Source organism: Schistocerca americana, chromosome 1 (assembly GCF_021461395.2).
Source record: "Schistocerca americana isolate TAMUIC-IGC-003095 chromosome 1, iqSchAmer2.1, whole genome shotgun sequence".
NCBI lineage: Eukaryota > Metazoa > Arthropoda > Insecta > Orthoptera > Acrididae > Schistocerca > Schistocerca americana.
The window spans coordinates 473,413,571-473,429,265 of record NC_060119.1 but is presented as its reverse complement, the minus strand read 5'-3'; the positions used below and the strand labels follow the sequence as shown (position 1 = coordinate 473,429,265).

The 15,695-nt window shown below is 45.2% G+C and overlaps 1 protein-coding gene across 1 annotated transcript in view; it reads right to left on the bottom strand.

Moving 5' to 3' along the window:
* The window catches only part of LOC124603708 (rotatin), a 417,493-nt gene that overhangs the window by 57,531 nt on the left and 344,267 nt on the right, over positions 1-15,695 (bottom strand). Inside the window, exon 27 of the mRNA XM_047136418.1 lies at positions 1,001-1,205. Within this exon, the coding sequence (XP_046992374.1) occupies positions 1,001-1,205 (205 nt within the window). The remainder of the gene's footprint in view (positions 1-1,000; positions 1,206-15,695) is intronic.

Genomic DNA, 15,695 nt, shown 5'->3' with positions numbered 1-15,695 from the left:
AAGCTCTGAATCATAAAGAGGTATATATGCAAGACTGAAAACTTTGAATGTATTCGTCTGAAAGCTAGAAACTTCTTAGCCTTTTTTATGTGCTGACTCATCACTACTGCTATTTGATGAGGTATTACCTTTAATTTTTAAATTATTTTCCTTATTTCTTGGAACACGTCCAATGGACTTTTTCTGTTGAACATTCTATCAGTGAAAAATGTTTTGAATGGATCATATTACTGAGAAGATAATCTGTATCAGGGTTTCTTCATTATTAGTCAATGATGTTCAATGCTTTTCAAAAATCTAGAAAATGGCATCTACCTATTCAGCTGATGTACTATTTGCAAAATATGGATGTGAATGAAGTTTTCTATGATTCTGAACTTGTTCTAGTTCTTGAAAACTTAGGATGTCCATTAAAATCATGCAACAGATGGACGTTAGAGACAATTCTGTGACTCAGGTCTTTAACTATTCTTATAAACAAGAGTAGCTTGTTCTCTTCTTGTCACACAGGTATGGCTATTAGTGAGACATTCTCAACAAATATTACCTTGAAAAGGCATAATACTACCACGTATTCTATATCATGTGTGCATCATACCCACTCCAGGTAAGGTAAATACTACTACTAATCATTCCAAAAGAGGTGATGGGTGGGGATAGGTGAGGAAGGGAGAGGAAGGGGAGGAAGAGAGGGGGGAGAGCAGAAGTGGAGATAAATAAGGAGAGGGAGAGAACACGCATTTGTGGTGGAACCATGGAGGAGAGCATGTCAAAAGGGTACAATAACTGAGCTATAATAATCAACTTGTAGTTTTGAACCTGTTGGCTACAGAATACCATCTTCATTGGATGACTCATATTAGTAACTTGTAAGTTTGGTAACTAAATCTGTTTCATATTTTGGTGAACAACCTTCATATCTATTTCTGAATATTATTTTGAGCATAGCACATTTACAAAAATTAGCAGCAGCTGCATAATTCTGAACACTAATACTTACCAGAAACACAATCTGTTGTAAATGTACACATCAGTCTGAGAGCCTTTAATAAACATGCTGACTGAAATGAAAACCAAACCCACATTTTATGAATTAGATCTGCCATTCCTGCTTCAGATGCCTCTGATTTCACATTTATTGAACCAAACAGGAAATTTGTGAGGAGCTCTAATAGTAATTCTACATCTCGTAGCACTGGTGCAAGCTGGAACAAAGAACAAATCAGGAAACACATTAAAACATATAAAGAAAAACATTGACAGTGTCACATTAGAAAATGAAATTAATGATTAATGCAATTACATTCCTCTAGAGTCTCTTCTGGATGCCTAGGAAATACAAAGCACGATTATTTGAAAAATAAACCATAAATCGAAGTATGACTTTAAGTTTACACGAATGACCACTGGATGGTGCTATTGAGGTGTGACATTAGTACTGCTTTAAAATTTCTCATTTCTTATTGTTAAAACAATGACAGTAAACAAGCAGTTTGTTTACCGGGAGCATTTAAAGGAACAGTTGAAGTTTTTTGATGGATAATTGTTTATGATTTTTATGGCCTAACTAAACTACGTCCGCTGCTCGTGGTCTCACGGTAGTGTTCTCGCTTTCCGAGCATGGGGTCCTGGGTTTGATTCCCAGCGGGGCTAGGGATTTTTCCTGCGTCGAGGTGACTGGGTGTTGTTGTGTCGTCTTCATCATCATTGTTCATTCCCATTACGGTCAGAGGAAGGCAATGGCAAACCACCTCCACTAGGACCTTGCCTAGTAAAGCGGTGCGGGTCTCCCGCATCGTTCCCCTACGCTCTGTAAAAAAGCATGGGACTTCATTTCATTTCACAACTAAACAACAGTGCCCAAAATTGTCTTGTTCAACTTTTGGTAACCACCCATTTCCCCAGAAATGGTACAATTGCAGAATCTGATCATAGTCATCTTGTATAAGCAATAAATTACATGAATGTTGACCAAACTGTGTTGTTCCAAAGAAATATTCATGTTTTGTGCAACATGACTCAAGACGATTGGCCTGAGACTTATTGTGAGACAGAGGTAGTATCTTTATGCATGCTGAAAACTACAGAACATTCAACTTTACCTGAACATTTGTCTGTGAGAAATACCTGTTTTCAACCAATTCTGCACAATTTAACCAAAGCTTCAAAAGAAGCCCCTGTTAATTAATTTATGTAAGAAATCACTACAAAGAAAAAAGGGGGAGGGAGAGGGGGAGGGATGGAGGGAGAGAGAGAAGAGGTCTGACTAAGGGAATGCAAAATCTATACACTACATTGTAACAGGATACGAAACATTATGTATTTGTACAAGCCAGAAAATATGTAACAACCAATTTTTTCAATATCCCAAGATGAACAAAACCAGAAACCACTTCCAACGACAGCAGGTTTCTGTGGTCACATTGAACAACTGGACATGTTGCAAGTATTGCTTGGCCTTAAAGGGTCAAAGATCAGTTAATGTTGAATAGTGTCCAACAATTTGTTTCGCTGAAGGATACTATCATGGTTTAGGTTTTGCACAACTGGCCAATCATGCAAAACAGAATAATGTAAATACTTTTTAATTAAGTAACAGCCATGGTAGACCCATGACACTATCTTTTAACATATTCCTGGGTGGGGTACCCTACATGACGAGAATGAGTAATTTGTTTTGCCACAAGTCATAAATGAAATCAGGATAAACAAGCAAAAATGTCAAATCATTCTCAATCATGACAATACATGCTGTCCTACAATTGATAGTTTGATAGGGAAAAATCAGTGTCTTGTTGTTTGTTGGTTGGTTAAAAGAGGGGAGAAGGGACCAAACTATGACGTCATGAGTCCCTTGTTCTGAAGGAAACAATGTCACAAGGGTGAGAATAAGACAATGAGACTTACAACAGAAAACAGAATGAAAGGAGAAACCACAACAATGACTGAAGGGCAACAAACACGTAAATGGACAAAAGGGGACTCGAAAACCACAAAGACACAAGGAACAGGTAGAAGAGGTTAAAACAATGGATAGCTGACCATGAGGATAAAAAGGAAAAGCCAGCCACTCTGCAACACATTAAAACCATCACCCTGAAAGAACTAGGGTGGAGGACACACAGGAACAAAGGACATGTGCTAAAACTTAGAGCAAATGATAAAACTCACCCTCATGAATAAAACATAAAAGTAAAGCTGCTGTTGAGGCATTGTCGCCCAACATCGAAGGTAGGGCTGGGAAAGTTAAAAGTCCGCCGCAGTGTGGCTAAAAGCAGGCAGTCCAGCAAGAGATGGACGACCATCATTCGTGAGCCACAGCAACACCAAGGTGGGTCCTTGTGACGGAGGAGGTAACCATGCGTCAGCACATATGGCCAATGCAGATCCGACAGAAAACCACAGAGTCCTTGCAAGAGGCGTGCGAGGTGGTCTTCCACATATTCATAGTTTCTTTATTAGCAAGCAGCTTGTTGTGCGTACTGAGCTTATGCCAGTCCATCTCCCAAAGCCGCAAAACATTGAAGCATAATACTGAACGTAGGTCAGTTTCAGAGAACCGATCTTCATAAGCGGTTTCTACGTAGCCTGTTTGGCCAGCCTGTGGCAAGTTCATTGTCTGGGATTCCAACGTGACCTGGGGTCCAGACAAACACCACTGAACGACCGGACCATTCCAGGGCACAGATGGACTCCTGAATGGTTGCTACCAAAGGATTACAGGGGTAGCATTGGTCGATAGGTTGTAGGCTGCTCAAGGAATCAGTACACAGTAGAAATGACTTGCCTGGGTATGAGCGGATGTGCTCAAGAGCACGAGATATGGCCGCCAGCTCTGCAGTAAAATCACTCAGTCACCTGGTAAGGAGTGCTGTTCTATATGTCCTCCATGAACATAGGCAAAGCCAACGTGACCATCAGCCATCGAGCCATCGGTGTAAACCATTTCACGGCCCCGGTACATGTCGAGAATCGAGAGGAAGTGACAGCGGAGAGTCGGAGTGTTAACCGAGTCCTTAGGGCCATGTGAAAGGCCCAGGCGAAGCCACGGGGCCTAGTTGTACTCCATGGAGGTGTTCGTGAATGAACCTCAAGTATAAGTGGTAAAGGCAAGGTCTCCAGTTCGGAGAGAAGGGATCACACACGAACTGCAATTGTAAGCCCTGACCTGGGCCGCCGATGAGGGAGATGAACTGCCGTGGGGGAAAGGAGATGGTAATTCGGATGCACATGAAAACTACAAATGTGTGCAATGCAACTGGAGAGCAATTGTGCACGCCTAAACTGCAATGGAGGGACTCCGGACTCCACCAGGACGCAGGTCACCGGACTCGTCCTAATAGCTCCTTTTGCTAGGCGAATGCCACAATGGTGCACTGGGTCAAGTAAACGCGATGCTGAGGGTGCCGCCGGACCATGAACCACATTCCCTTAGTCAAGGTGGGATTGAACAAAGGCTCTGTAGAGCTGCAGCAGTGTAAAGCGATCTTCACCCCAGTTGGTGTTACTCAGGCAGCGGAGGGCATTGAGGTGCTGCCAGCACTTCCACTTAAGCTGACAGAGGTGAGGAAGCCAAGTCAATCAGGTGTCGAAAACCAGTCCTAAGAATCGATATGTCTCCATTAAGGTGAGTGGATCGTCTTTAAGGTAAAGTTCTGGTTCTGGATGAACGGTATGATGCCAACAGAAGTGCATAACATACGACTTTGTGGCCAAAAACTGGAAACCATGGGCTAGAGCCCATGGCTGCGCCTTGTGGATGGCTCCCTGTAGACGCCGCTCAGCAACAACAATACTGGTGGAGCAGTACAAAATGCAGAAGTCGTCTGCATACAGAAAGGTGAGACGGATGGCCCTACAGCTGCTGCTAGGCCATTAATGGCCACTAAAAATAGAGATACATTCAACACGTAGCCCTGTGGGACCCATTCTCCTGGATATGGGGGGAACTATGGGAGGCACCAACTTGGACACGGAAAGTATGAAGCAACATGAAACTGTGGATAAAAATCAAGAGCGGGCCTCAGAGACCCCACTCGTATAATGTGGCAAGGATATGATGTTTCCAGGTCGTGTCATACACTTTTCGTAAATAAAAAAAGACGGCAACCAGGTGTTGGCATCTGGAAAAGGCTGTTCAGATGGCAGACTTGAGGGACACAAGATTATCAGTGGCACAGTGACCCTGGTGGAAGCTGCCCTGACATGAAGCCAGCACGCCACATGACTCCAGGACCCGAACCAACTGCCGACACACCATACGTTCCAGCTGCTTACAAAAAACGTTAGTGAGGCTGATGGGCCGACAGCTATCCACATCAAGCGGGTTTTTACTGGGGTTAAGCACCGCTATGATGGTGCTCTCCTGCCACTGCGATGGAAAGATGCCATTGCACCAGATCCAGTTGAAGATGACAAGTAGATGTCCCTTGTAGTCAGATGAGAGATGTTTAATCATCTAAACGTGGACCCGATCTAGCCCAGGAGCTGTGTCGGGGCAATATGCAAAGGCACTGAGGAGCTCCCACTGTGTAAATGAGGCGTTATAGTGTTCACTTGGCGTGTAGCGAACTATAGGACTTTCCCTTCCATCCGCCGTTTGAGGATGTGAAAGGCTGGGGGTAGTTCTCTGATGCAGAGGCTCGAGCATAGTGCTCAGCAATCACGTTTGTGTCAGTAGATAAGATGCCATTGATGTTAATGCCAGGGACGCCTGTTGGGGTCTAATACCCAAAAAGACATCTGATCTTTGTCCAAACTTGGGAAGGTGATGTATGGCACCCAATGGCTGAGACGTATCTCTCTGAACACTCCTGCTTTCTTCTTTTGATAACCTGGCGAACACGGGCACAGAGCCGCTTAAAGGCTATGAGGTGCTCCAGGGAAGGGTGCCGCTTATGCCGCTGTAGAGCTCACCGACACTCCTTAATTGCCTGAGTGACTTCCGATGACCACCAAGGGACCGCCTTTCACCAGGGGCACCCTAAAGATTGAGGGATTGCGTTTTCTGCCGCATTAACGATTGTTGTAGTCACCTGTTCAACCATTACATCGATGTTATTGTGTGGGGGAAAGTCAATGGTGACCGCAGAGGTGAAAGTTTCCCAGCCTGCCTTGTTTAAAGCCCATCTGGACAGGCGTCCATGGGCCTGACACTGGGCAGTGACAGGAAGATGGGGAAGTGGGCACTACCACACAGGTCATGTGCTCTCCAGTGGATAGATGGGAGAAGTCCTGGGTTGCAAATTGATAAATCAATGTCTGAGTAGCTACAATGAACCACAATGAAATGTGTGGTGGCCCCAGTATTTAAGAGGCACAGGTCAAACTGAGACAGTAAAGTTTCGAAATCTCTGCCTCGGCCAGTAAGGTGCCACCCCACAAGGGGTCATGGGCATTAAAATCTCCCAAAAGTAGGAAAGGTTTAGGGAGTTGATCAGTCAGTGCAACTAATACATTCAGGGGTACTGCAGCATCTGGAGGAAGATATACATTGCACACTGTTATTTCCTGCGTCATCCTAATTCTGACAGCCACAGCTTCAAGAGGGGGTTGAAGGGGCACCGTTTCACTACAGACTGAGTTTAGGACATAAACACAAACTGCCCCACAGACTCGATTATAGTTGCTGCGGTTCCTGTGATATCCCTTATAGTCACAGAGGGCAGGGGTCTGCATTGCTGGGAACCAGGTTTCCTGGAGGGCAATGCAGCAAGCAGGTGTAAAGTGTAACAGTTGCCGTAGCTCAGCCAGGCGGCGGATAAAACCACTGCAGTTCCACTGGAGGATGACGTCTTGGTGAGACTGGGAGGCATGGAACATTCAATGAGGCAGTCTACACCTCAGGGTCACCTGCTACCACCAACTTATTGCCTGAGCAGTCTATATCCATTGTGTCTGACGGTCCAGCCAGAATCTCCACCTTATCCTCAGACGCAGAACTTGTAGGTAGCGGCGGTGTGGGTGCCACCGCAATTACCTTGGTCTTAGGGGTCTTCTTTTTGGTCTTTTCTCGCTGCTCCTTGGGATTCTCTGGCTGGGAGGGCTTCCTGATTCAGTCTCCGGGACTGGGGATGATCGTGAAGCCCTATGACCAGCTGCTTTTCGGCACTTCAGCCATTGGCAGGAGTCATCTTTCCCATTAGCAGAAACCTGGGAAGGGAGTGACCCAACGGACCCCTTCCTGGTGAGAGGAGCCGAAGAAGACTTACGCTTCTCTGGCTGAGAAGTGGAGACTGGTGTCCCCAAAGGTTGGGGGGAGTGGGGGCAGTGCTCCCGAGGTAGGTGGTACGAGAGCAACAGGAGGTAAGTGCCCCCCACCATCAAGGGGGCAAGTGTAGCCATCTGGCTCTGAGAGATGACTGGAATTAGTGGAACTGATGGGGCTACAACTGTTCTCATAACGGCGGTGTATGAGGAGGTAATAGCCACAGGATGTAGGTGCTCATATTTTCTCTCAGGCTCAGTGTAGGTCAGTAAGTACAGGGTCTTGTAGTCCATGATTTTCCGATCTTTCTGTAAAATCCTGCAGTCTGGTGAGCAAGGTGAATGACGCTCTCTGCAGCTGACACAGATGGGAGGCGGGACACATGGATTATTGGGATGTGATGGATGTCCACAATCTTGACATGTGACGCTGGAAGTACAGCGGGAAGACATATGGCCGAACTTCCAGCACTTAAAGCACCGCATCATAATGTGAAGATATTACAGTGGTAGACCATCACCTTGACCTTGTCGGATAGAGTGTTATCCTCGAAGGCCAAGATGAAGGCACCGGTGGCAATCTAATTATCCCTTGGGTCCAGATGGAAGTGCTGCACGAAATGATCACCTAGCCGCTCTAAATTGGCATGCAGCTCATTGTCAGACTGCAAAAGAAGGTCCCTGTGGAAGATAATAACCCTGGACCATATTTAAGCTCTTAGGTGGTGTGATGGTAACGGAAACATCACCCAACTTGTTACAAGCAAGTAAAGTCCGTGAATGGGCAGAGGATGCTGATTTGATCAGGACTGATCCAGATCGCATTTTGGACAAGCCCTCCACCTCCCCAAACTTGTCCTCTAAATGATCTACAAAAATGTACGGCTTCTTCGAAACAAAGGAGTCCCCATCAGTTCTTGTACATATGAAGTACAGGGGTGAATAAGGTTCGCTGTCATCCTTAGCCTAGTGTTCCTCTATGGTGTGGCCAGGGAGGGGAATGACTTAGGGTGGTACTTTTTTGCATTGTACTGAGACCTGGAACGCTTAGAGACTGCTGGGGTTTGATCACCAGAAAGTGATGACGTGGTACGCTTTGTCGCTTGTCATCTGCCTTGATTCCACCCACTCTGACCAGAGGCCCTCCCCGTGGGTGCTACCCAGCTGCAGCAAAGGCCACCTGGCAGGATGGCCACAGCTGGGAGTCCGGATCCCCCAGGATGATGGGCATCTACTCCTTGGCATACGTGGGGAGTTACCAGTGGAAGCATCAGCAGAGTGATCCCTGTGTTGTCAGAGGGCTACAACCAACAGGGAATATGGCAGCCCCACCACAACAGACTGGCTACCGTGCTGGATATGAGGTGCAAAGATGTCCATGGTCATTGTTCGCGCAAAAAACGACACTGCATAGTGCATGGAAAATGCACCCAAGAAGGCATCCTTGCCCAAGAGATGGAGAATGAGCTGGACTACAGTGTGATGGCGGGAAAGTGGGCTAAAGATCTCAAGGCATGATGGACATGGTGCATCATGTAAGACACCCTTCCCCAATTGGCTCACTGTTCACAGAAATTTTGAAAAATGGTCAAACTCTACAGGAGACTATCACATAAAGGCCGAAACGTGTGTGACTCCTTTTAGTTGCCTCTTACGACAGGCAGGAATACCTCGGGCTTATCGTAATCCCTGGACCTGCAGGGGGCATTGTTGTTTGTGTTCACCAGATTTATTGCACGATGACATCTCTTTATTCCATTACATCAAACAAAAAGTGTGAAGAGAGATTTTCATCATCTCAAGAAGCTGTTGAATCCTTCCAAATCCATGTTCTGTGGTACTAACATCAGAACAGAAAAATAGTTCCAGAATTGATTTGAACATATATGAAACACACAGATGATTGGAACAAAACATCTTTCATTGTTTCTATAAAATCTTGAAAGATGGCCCTAGTAGATACTGGTAAATTTATTTGTAACTTACAGCAATCTGCTTCCAAATAATATTTGTGTGCCATTTCAACAAGACAATACCTAAAACTTAATATGTCTGTGAGAGTGGGGCAGTATGAGAGTTCACATCAAGCAAGGAATTACACTGGAAGTAGAGTAATACCGGTAAGGATTCTGAAGTTGGGACAGATCCCTTTAGATAAACAAGACAGTATTCCACAATTCCCTACTGCTCTTATGCTCTACCTCAACATGTAAATATTGTAATTGTCCATTAGTCAGCTTATCTTATAGCAATCTTAGACACTGTTGATATTCATCATTGTCACTGTCATTGAACGAATATCAACAGTGTTTAGGACTGCAATAAATCAGGCCAACTGGTGGACAGTAGCAATATTATAGCAATCCTAGACAATGTTTATATTATGAATTAGCTTTATGTATTATTGTGGCTGACAGGTCCTACTGCAGGGAAATGCAAGGAATAGTTACGATCATTCTAGCAGGAGTTTTCTCAAAGGAAGACAGGAGAGCGAACAAATGATAAGGGCACTCACTATGCCTTGCAACTGGAGAAAAATTGCCTAAGAAGGCACAGTATCAGTAATGCACACAGCATGCATGCGGAGTAAATAGTAGAAGCCATTGCATACAAGACACGAAAAAAACTGTTCATAAAACTTCCTGGCAGATTAAAACTGTTTGTCAGATCAAGACTCAAACTCAGGACCATCTTCTTGTGTGGACAAGTGCTCTACCTGCAGAGCTACTTAAGCATAATTGATGACTTACCCTCACAGCTTTCCTTTCACCAGTGTCTCATCTCCTACCTTCCAAAATCCGAAGCTGTGAGGATGGGTCATGAGTAAAGCTTAGGTAGCTCGGTAACTAGAGCACTTGCCTGAGATAGGCAATAGCACATTCCACTGCAGGGTGAAAAATTCATTTTAGAAATCTATTCATAGTTCACACAATTTCTTGGAATACCCTTACAGTGGTCAGTCCTCTATAAAAATATTTAGAAGTATAACAATCTACTAACAGCTGAGAAGAAAGCACAGGTCACACACATCTGCGAGAAGAATAGAAGAAATGACACACAACCACTATTCAATATCATTGATATCCACAGGTTGCAGAATTTTAGAAAATTTAGGACATATTCTGAGTTCAAACATAATTTGGTATGTTGAATGGAATGTCCTCCATGTCAGTCAGTATGGATTCTGAAAACAATGGTTATGTGAAATCCAGCTTGTGTTTTTCTCAAATGATATCCTGAAAACCATAATCAAGTCAGTTGAGGTAGATGCAATATTTTTTTGCTTTTGAAAAGAATTTGACTCAGCACCACACCAACACCTATTAATGAAAGAACAATGGTAACAGCTTGTTACCCCAAATGGAGAGTCACCAACAGATATAGAAATAACTTCAGGCATGTCACAGGAAATGCTTCAGGACTCTTTCTAATTACTGTTGTATATTAATAATCTGGCAGACAATACTAATCTCAGGCATGTTGTCTATGATTCAATTATCCATAACAAAGTAATGGTGCAAACGTTGGCAACTCTATTGTTTAAGAAATGTAGAAACATAATATTGTAATCTTCTCAAAAAAAGGCAAAGAGTTTGGGCAGAGATGTCAGTCGAGGCGGAAGTACAGAGGCAAAGATGTTGTTGAAAGACAGGTGAAGTATGAGCGGCGGCAACTTGAAATTAGCGGAGATTGAGGCCTGGCGGATAACGAGAAGAGAGGATATACTGAAGGGCAAGTTCCCATCTCCGGAGTTCTGACAGGTTGGTGTTAGTGGGAAGTATCCAGATAACCCGGACGGTGTAACACTGTGCCAAGATGTGCTGGCCGTGCACCGAGGCATGTTTAGCCACAGGGTGATCCTCATTACCAACAAACACTGTCTGCCTGTGTCCATTCATGCGAATGGACAGTTTGTTGCTGGTAATTCCCACATAGAAAGCTTCACAGTGTAGGCAGGTCAGATGGTAGATCACGTGGGTGCTTTCACACGTGGCTCTGCCTTTGATCGTGTACACCTTCCGGGTTACAGGACTGGAGTAGGTGGTGGTGGGAGGGTGCATTGGACAAGTTTTACACCGGGGGTGTTACAAGGGTAGGAGCCAGAGGGTAAGGAAGGTGGTTCGGGGATTTCATAGGGATGAACTAAGAGGTTACGAAGGTTAGGTGGACGGTGGAAAGACACTCTTGGTGGAGTGGGGAGGATTTCATGAAGGATGGATCTCATTTCAGGGCAGGATTTGAGGAAGTCGTATCCCTGCTGGAGAGCCACATTCAGAGTCTGATCCAGTCCCGGAAAGTATCCTGTCACAAGTGGGGCACTTTTGTGGTTCTTCTGTGGGAGGTTCTGGGTTTGATGGGACGAGGAAGTGGCTCTGGTTATTTGCTTCTGTACCAGGTCGGGAGGGTAGTTGCGGGATGCGAAAGCTGTTTTCAGGTTGTTGGTGTAATGGTTTAGGGATTCCGGACTGGAGCAGATTCGTTTGCCACGAAGACCTAGGCTGTAGGGAAGGGACCGTTTGATGTGGAATGGGTGGCAGCTGTCATAATGGAGGTACTATTGCTTGTTGGTGGGTTTGATGTGGACAGACGTGTGAAGCTGGCCATTGGACAGATGGAGGTCAATGTCAAGGAAAGTGGCATGGGATCTGGAGTAGGACCAGGTGAATCTGATGTAACCAAAGGAGTTGAGGTTGGAGAGGAAATTCTGGAGTTCTTCTTCACTGTGAGTCCAGATCATGAAGATGTCATCAATAAATCTATACCAAACTTTGGGTTGGCAGGCCTGGGTAACCAAGAAGGCTTCCTCTAAGCGACCCATGAATAGGTTGGCGTACGAGGGGGCCATCCTGGTACCCATGGCTGTTCCCTTTAATTGTTGGTATGTCTGGCCTTCAAAAGTGAAGAAGTTGTGGGTCAGGACGAAGCTGGCTAAGGTAATGAGGAAAGAGGTTTTAGGTAGGGTGGCAGGTGATCGGCGTGAAAGGAAGTGCTCCATCGCAGCGAGGCCCTGGACGTCCGGAATATTTGTGTATAAGGAAGTGGCATCAATGGTTACAAGGATGGTTTCCGGGGGTAATAGATTGGGTAAGGATTCCAGGCATTCGAGAAAGTGGTTGGTGTCTTTGATGAAGGATGGGAGACTGCACATAATGGGTTGAAGGTGTTGATCTACGTAGGCAGAGATACGTTCTGTGGGGGCTTGGTAACCAGTTACAATGGGGCAGCCAGGATGATTGGGTTTGTGAATTTTAGAAAGAAGGTAGAAGGTAGGGGTGCGGGGTGTCTGTGGTGTCAGGAGGTTGATGGAGTCAGGCGAAAGGTTTTGTAGGGGGCCTAAGGTTCTGAGGATTCCTTGAAGCTCCGCCTGGACCTCAGGAATGGGATTACCTTGGCAAACTTTGTATGTGGTGTTGTCTGAAAGCTGACGCAGTCCCTCAGCCACATACTCCCAACGATCAAGTACCACGGTCGTGGAACCCTTGTCCGCCGGAAGAATGACGATGGATTGGTCAGCCTTCAGATCACGGATAGCTTGGGCTTCAGCAGTGGTGATGTTGGGAGTAGGATTAAGGTTTTTTTAACAAGGATTGAGAAGCAAGGCTGGAAGTCAGAAATTCCTGGAAGGTTTGGAGAGGATGATTTTGAGGAAGAGGAGGTGGGTCCCGCTGTGACGGAGGACTGAACTGTTCCAGGCAGGGTTCAATTTCGATAGTGTCTTGGGGAGTTGGATCATTAGGAGTAGGATTAGGATCATTTTTCTTCGTGGCAAAGTGATACTTCCAGCAGAGAGTACGAGTGTAGGACAGTAAATCTTTGACAAGGGCTGTTTGGTTGAATCTGGGAGTGGGGCTGAAGGTGAGGCCTTTGGATAGGACAGAGGTTTCGGATTGGGAGAGAGGTTTGGAGGAAAGGTTAACTACTGAATTGGGGTGTTGTGGTTCCAGATTGCGTTGATTGGAATTTTGAGGTTTTGGAGGGAGTGGAGATGGAAGTGGGAGATAGAGTAGATGGGAGAGACTGGGCTTGTGTGCAATGAGGTTTGCTGGAAAGGTTGTGAAGGGTGAGTGAGTTGCCTTTCCGGAGGTGGGAAACCAGCAGATTGGATAATTTTTTGAGGTGGAGGGTGGCATGCTGTTCAATTTGTGGTTGGCCTGTAGGAGGATGCTTTGAACAGCCGGTGTGGATGTGGGAGAGGAAAGATTGAGGACTTTTATTAAGGATAGGAGTTGACGGGTGTGTTCATTGGCTGAGTTGATGTGTAGGTGAAGGATTAGGTGGGTGAGGGCAATGGATTGTTCAGTTTGGAACTGGTATAGGGACTGATGGAAAGAAGGGTTGCAGCCAGAGATGGGAACTTTAAGTGTGAGGCCTTTGGGGGTAATGCCAGGCAAGCCTGAGAAAATAAAATATGGGAGCGTAATCTGGCTAGGGCGAAGGCATGCTTGCGGAGGGAATGTAAATAAAACTTAATGGGGTCGTTGTGGGGGTGTTGTGAGGATGACATGGTATTAGAAGGTGGAAAGTGTAACATGAGGCTGAAATGAAAAGGAAATATATATATATATATATATGGGGAGAGATAAAGGTGAACTAGAAAGCAACTGGGTATCTGGTGTGAAAAAAGGCGAAAATGTGTTGGTTAAAGCTGGGCTGTGTTGATCCTGTGGTGAACTTGGGTTGGTAGACAACGATGTGCATAAAGGTTAGGTGGTTGTGTTGCCGCCAAAACATGTTAAAGGGTGGAGAAATTCGGGAAAATTTCGAAAAAACTACGTGTAAATGTATTAAAAGGAGTGGTTTTGTGGTGGCAGATTATGAGCATGAGGCTAACAATTGTCTAACGAAGAAATAATGACGTTGAAACCTGTGGGAAGCGGCTAAAAATGATCAATGATGTGTAAGAAAACAGAAATGGAAATAAAGCGAAAGTTATTAGAACTAACCGAAATGGTTGTTTAATAGGTGAAAGGAACTGTTTGTGAACTAGAAACGGTGGGTTTTATAGCGGCGGTAGTGTTGAAAGCGAGGGGGAGGGGGGGGAATATTGTTATCGTTTGGAAGTGGGTTACGTATTATTGAGTATATATAGGCGGGATAAAATTGTATAGTAGATTATGGTAAAAAGGAGAAGGTGAATACAAAGTGAACCTACTGGCAAAAACAGAAAGAGAAAATAAAACGACAGAAAAGATTTCGAAATGCAACAATGACAATAACAAACGTGATTGTTGGGTTCAAATTAATGATATGAATATAATAGAGGGAAACATTCCACGTGGCAAAAATATATTTAAAGACAAAGATGATGTGACTTACCATACGAAAGCGCTGGTAGGTCGATAGAAACAGAAACAAACACATACATACACACACACACACAAAATTCTAGCTTTCGCAACCAATGGTTGCTTCGTCAGGAAAGGGGGAAGGAGAGGGAAAGACGAAAGGATGTGGGTTTTAAGGGAGAGGGTAAGGAGTCATTCCAATCCCGGGAGCAGAAAGACTTACGTTAGGGGGAAAAAAGGACAGGAATACACTCACACACACACACACACACACACACACACACACACACACACACACATATATCCATCCGCACATACACAGACACAAGCAGACATTTGTAAAGGCAAAGAGTTTGGGCAGAGATGTCAGTCGAGGCGGAAGTACAGAGGCAAAGATGTTGTTGAAAGACAGGTGAGGTATGAGCGGCGGCAACTTGAAATTAGCGGAGGTTGAGGCCTGGCGGATAACGAGAATAGAGGATATACTGAAGGGCAAGTTCCCATCTCCAGAGTTCTGACAGGTTGGTGTTAGTGGGAAGTATCCAGATAACCCGGACAGTGTAACACTGTGCCAAGATGTGCTGGCCGTGCACCAAGGCATGTTTAGCCACAGGGTGATCCTCATTACCAACAAACACTGTCTGCCTGTGTCCATTCATGCCAATGGACAGTTTGTTACTGGTCATTCCCACATAGAAAGCTTCACAGTGTAGGCAGGTCAGTTGGTAAATCACGTGGGTGCTTTCACACGTGGCTCTGCCTTTGATCGTGTATACCTTCCGGGTTAACAGGACTGGAGTAGGTGGTGGTGGGAGGGTGCATTGGACAGGTTTTACACCGGGGGCGGTTACAAGGGTAGGAGCCAGAGGGTAAGGAAGGTGGTTTGGGGATTTCATAGGGATGAACTCAGAGGTTACGAAGGTTAGGTGAATGGCGGAAAGACACTATTCGTGGAGTGGGGAGGATTTCATGAAGGATGGATCTCATTTCAGGGCAGGATTTGAGGAAGTCGTATCCCTGCTGGAGAGCCACATTCAGAGTCTGATCCAGTCCTGGAAAGTATCCTGTCACAAGTGGGGCACTTTTGTGGTTCTTCTGTGGGAGGTTCTGGGTTTGAGGGGCCGAGGAAGTGGCTCTGGTTATTTGCTTTCTAGTTCACCTTTATCTCTCCCCATATATATATATATATATATATATATATAT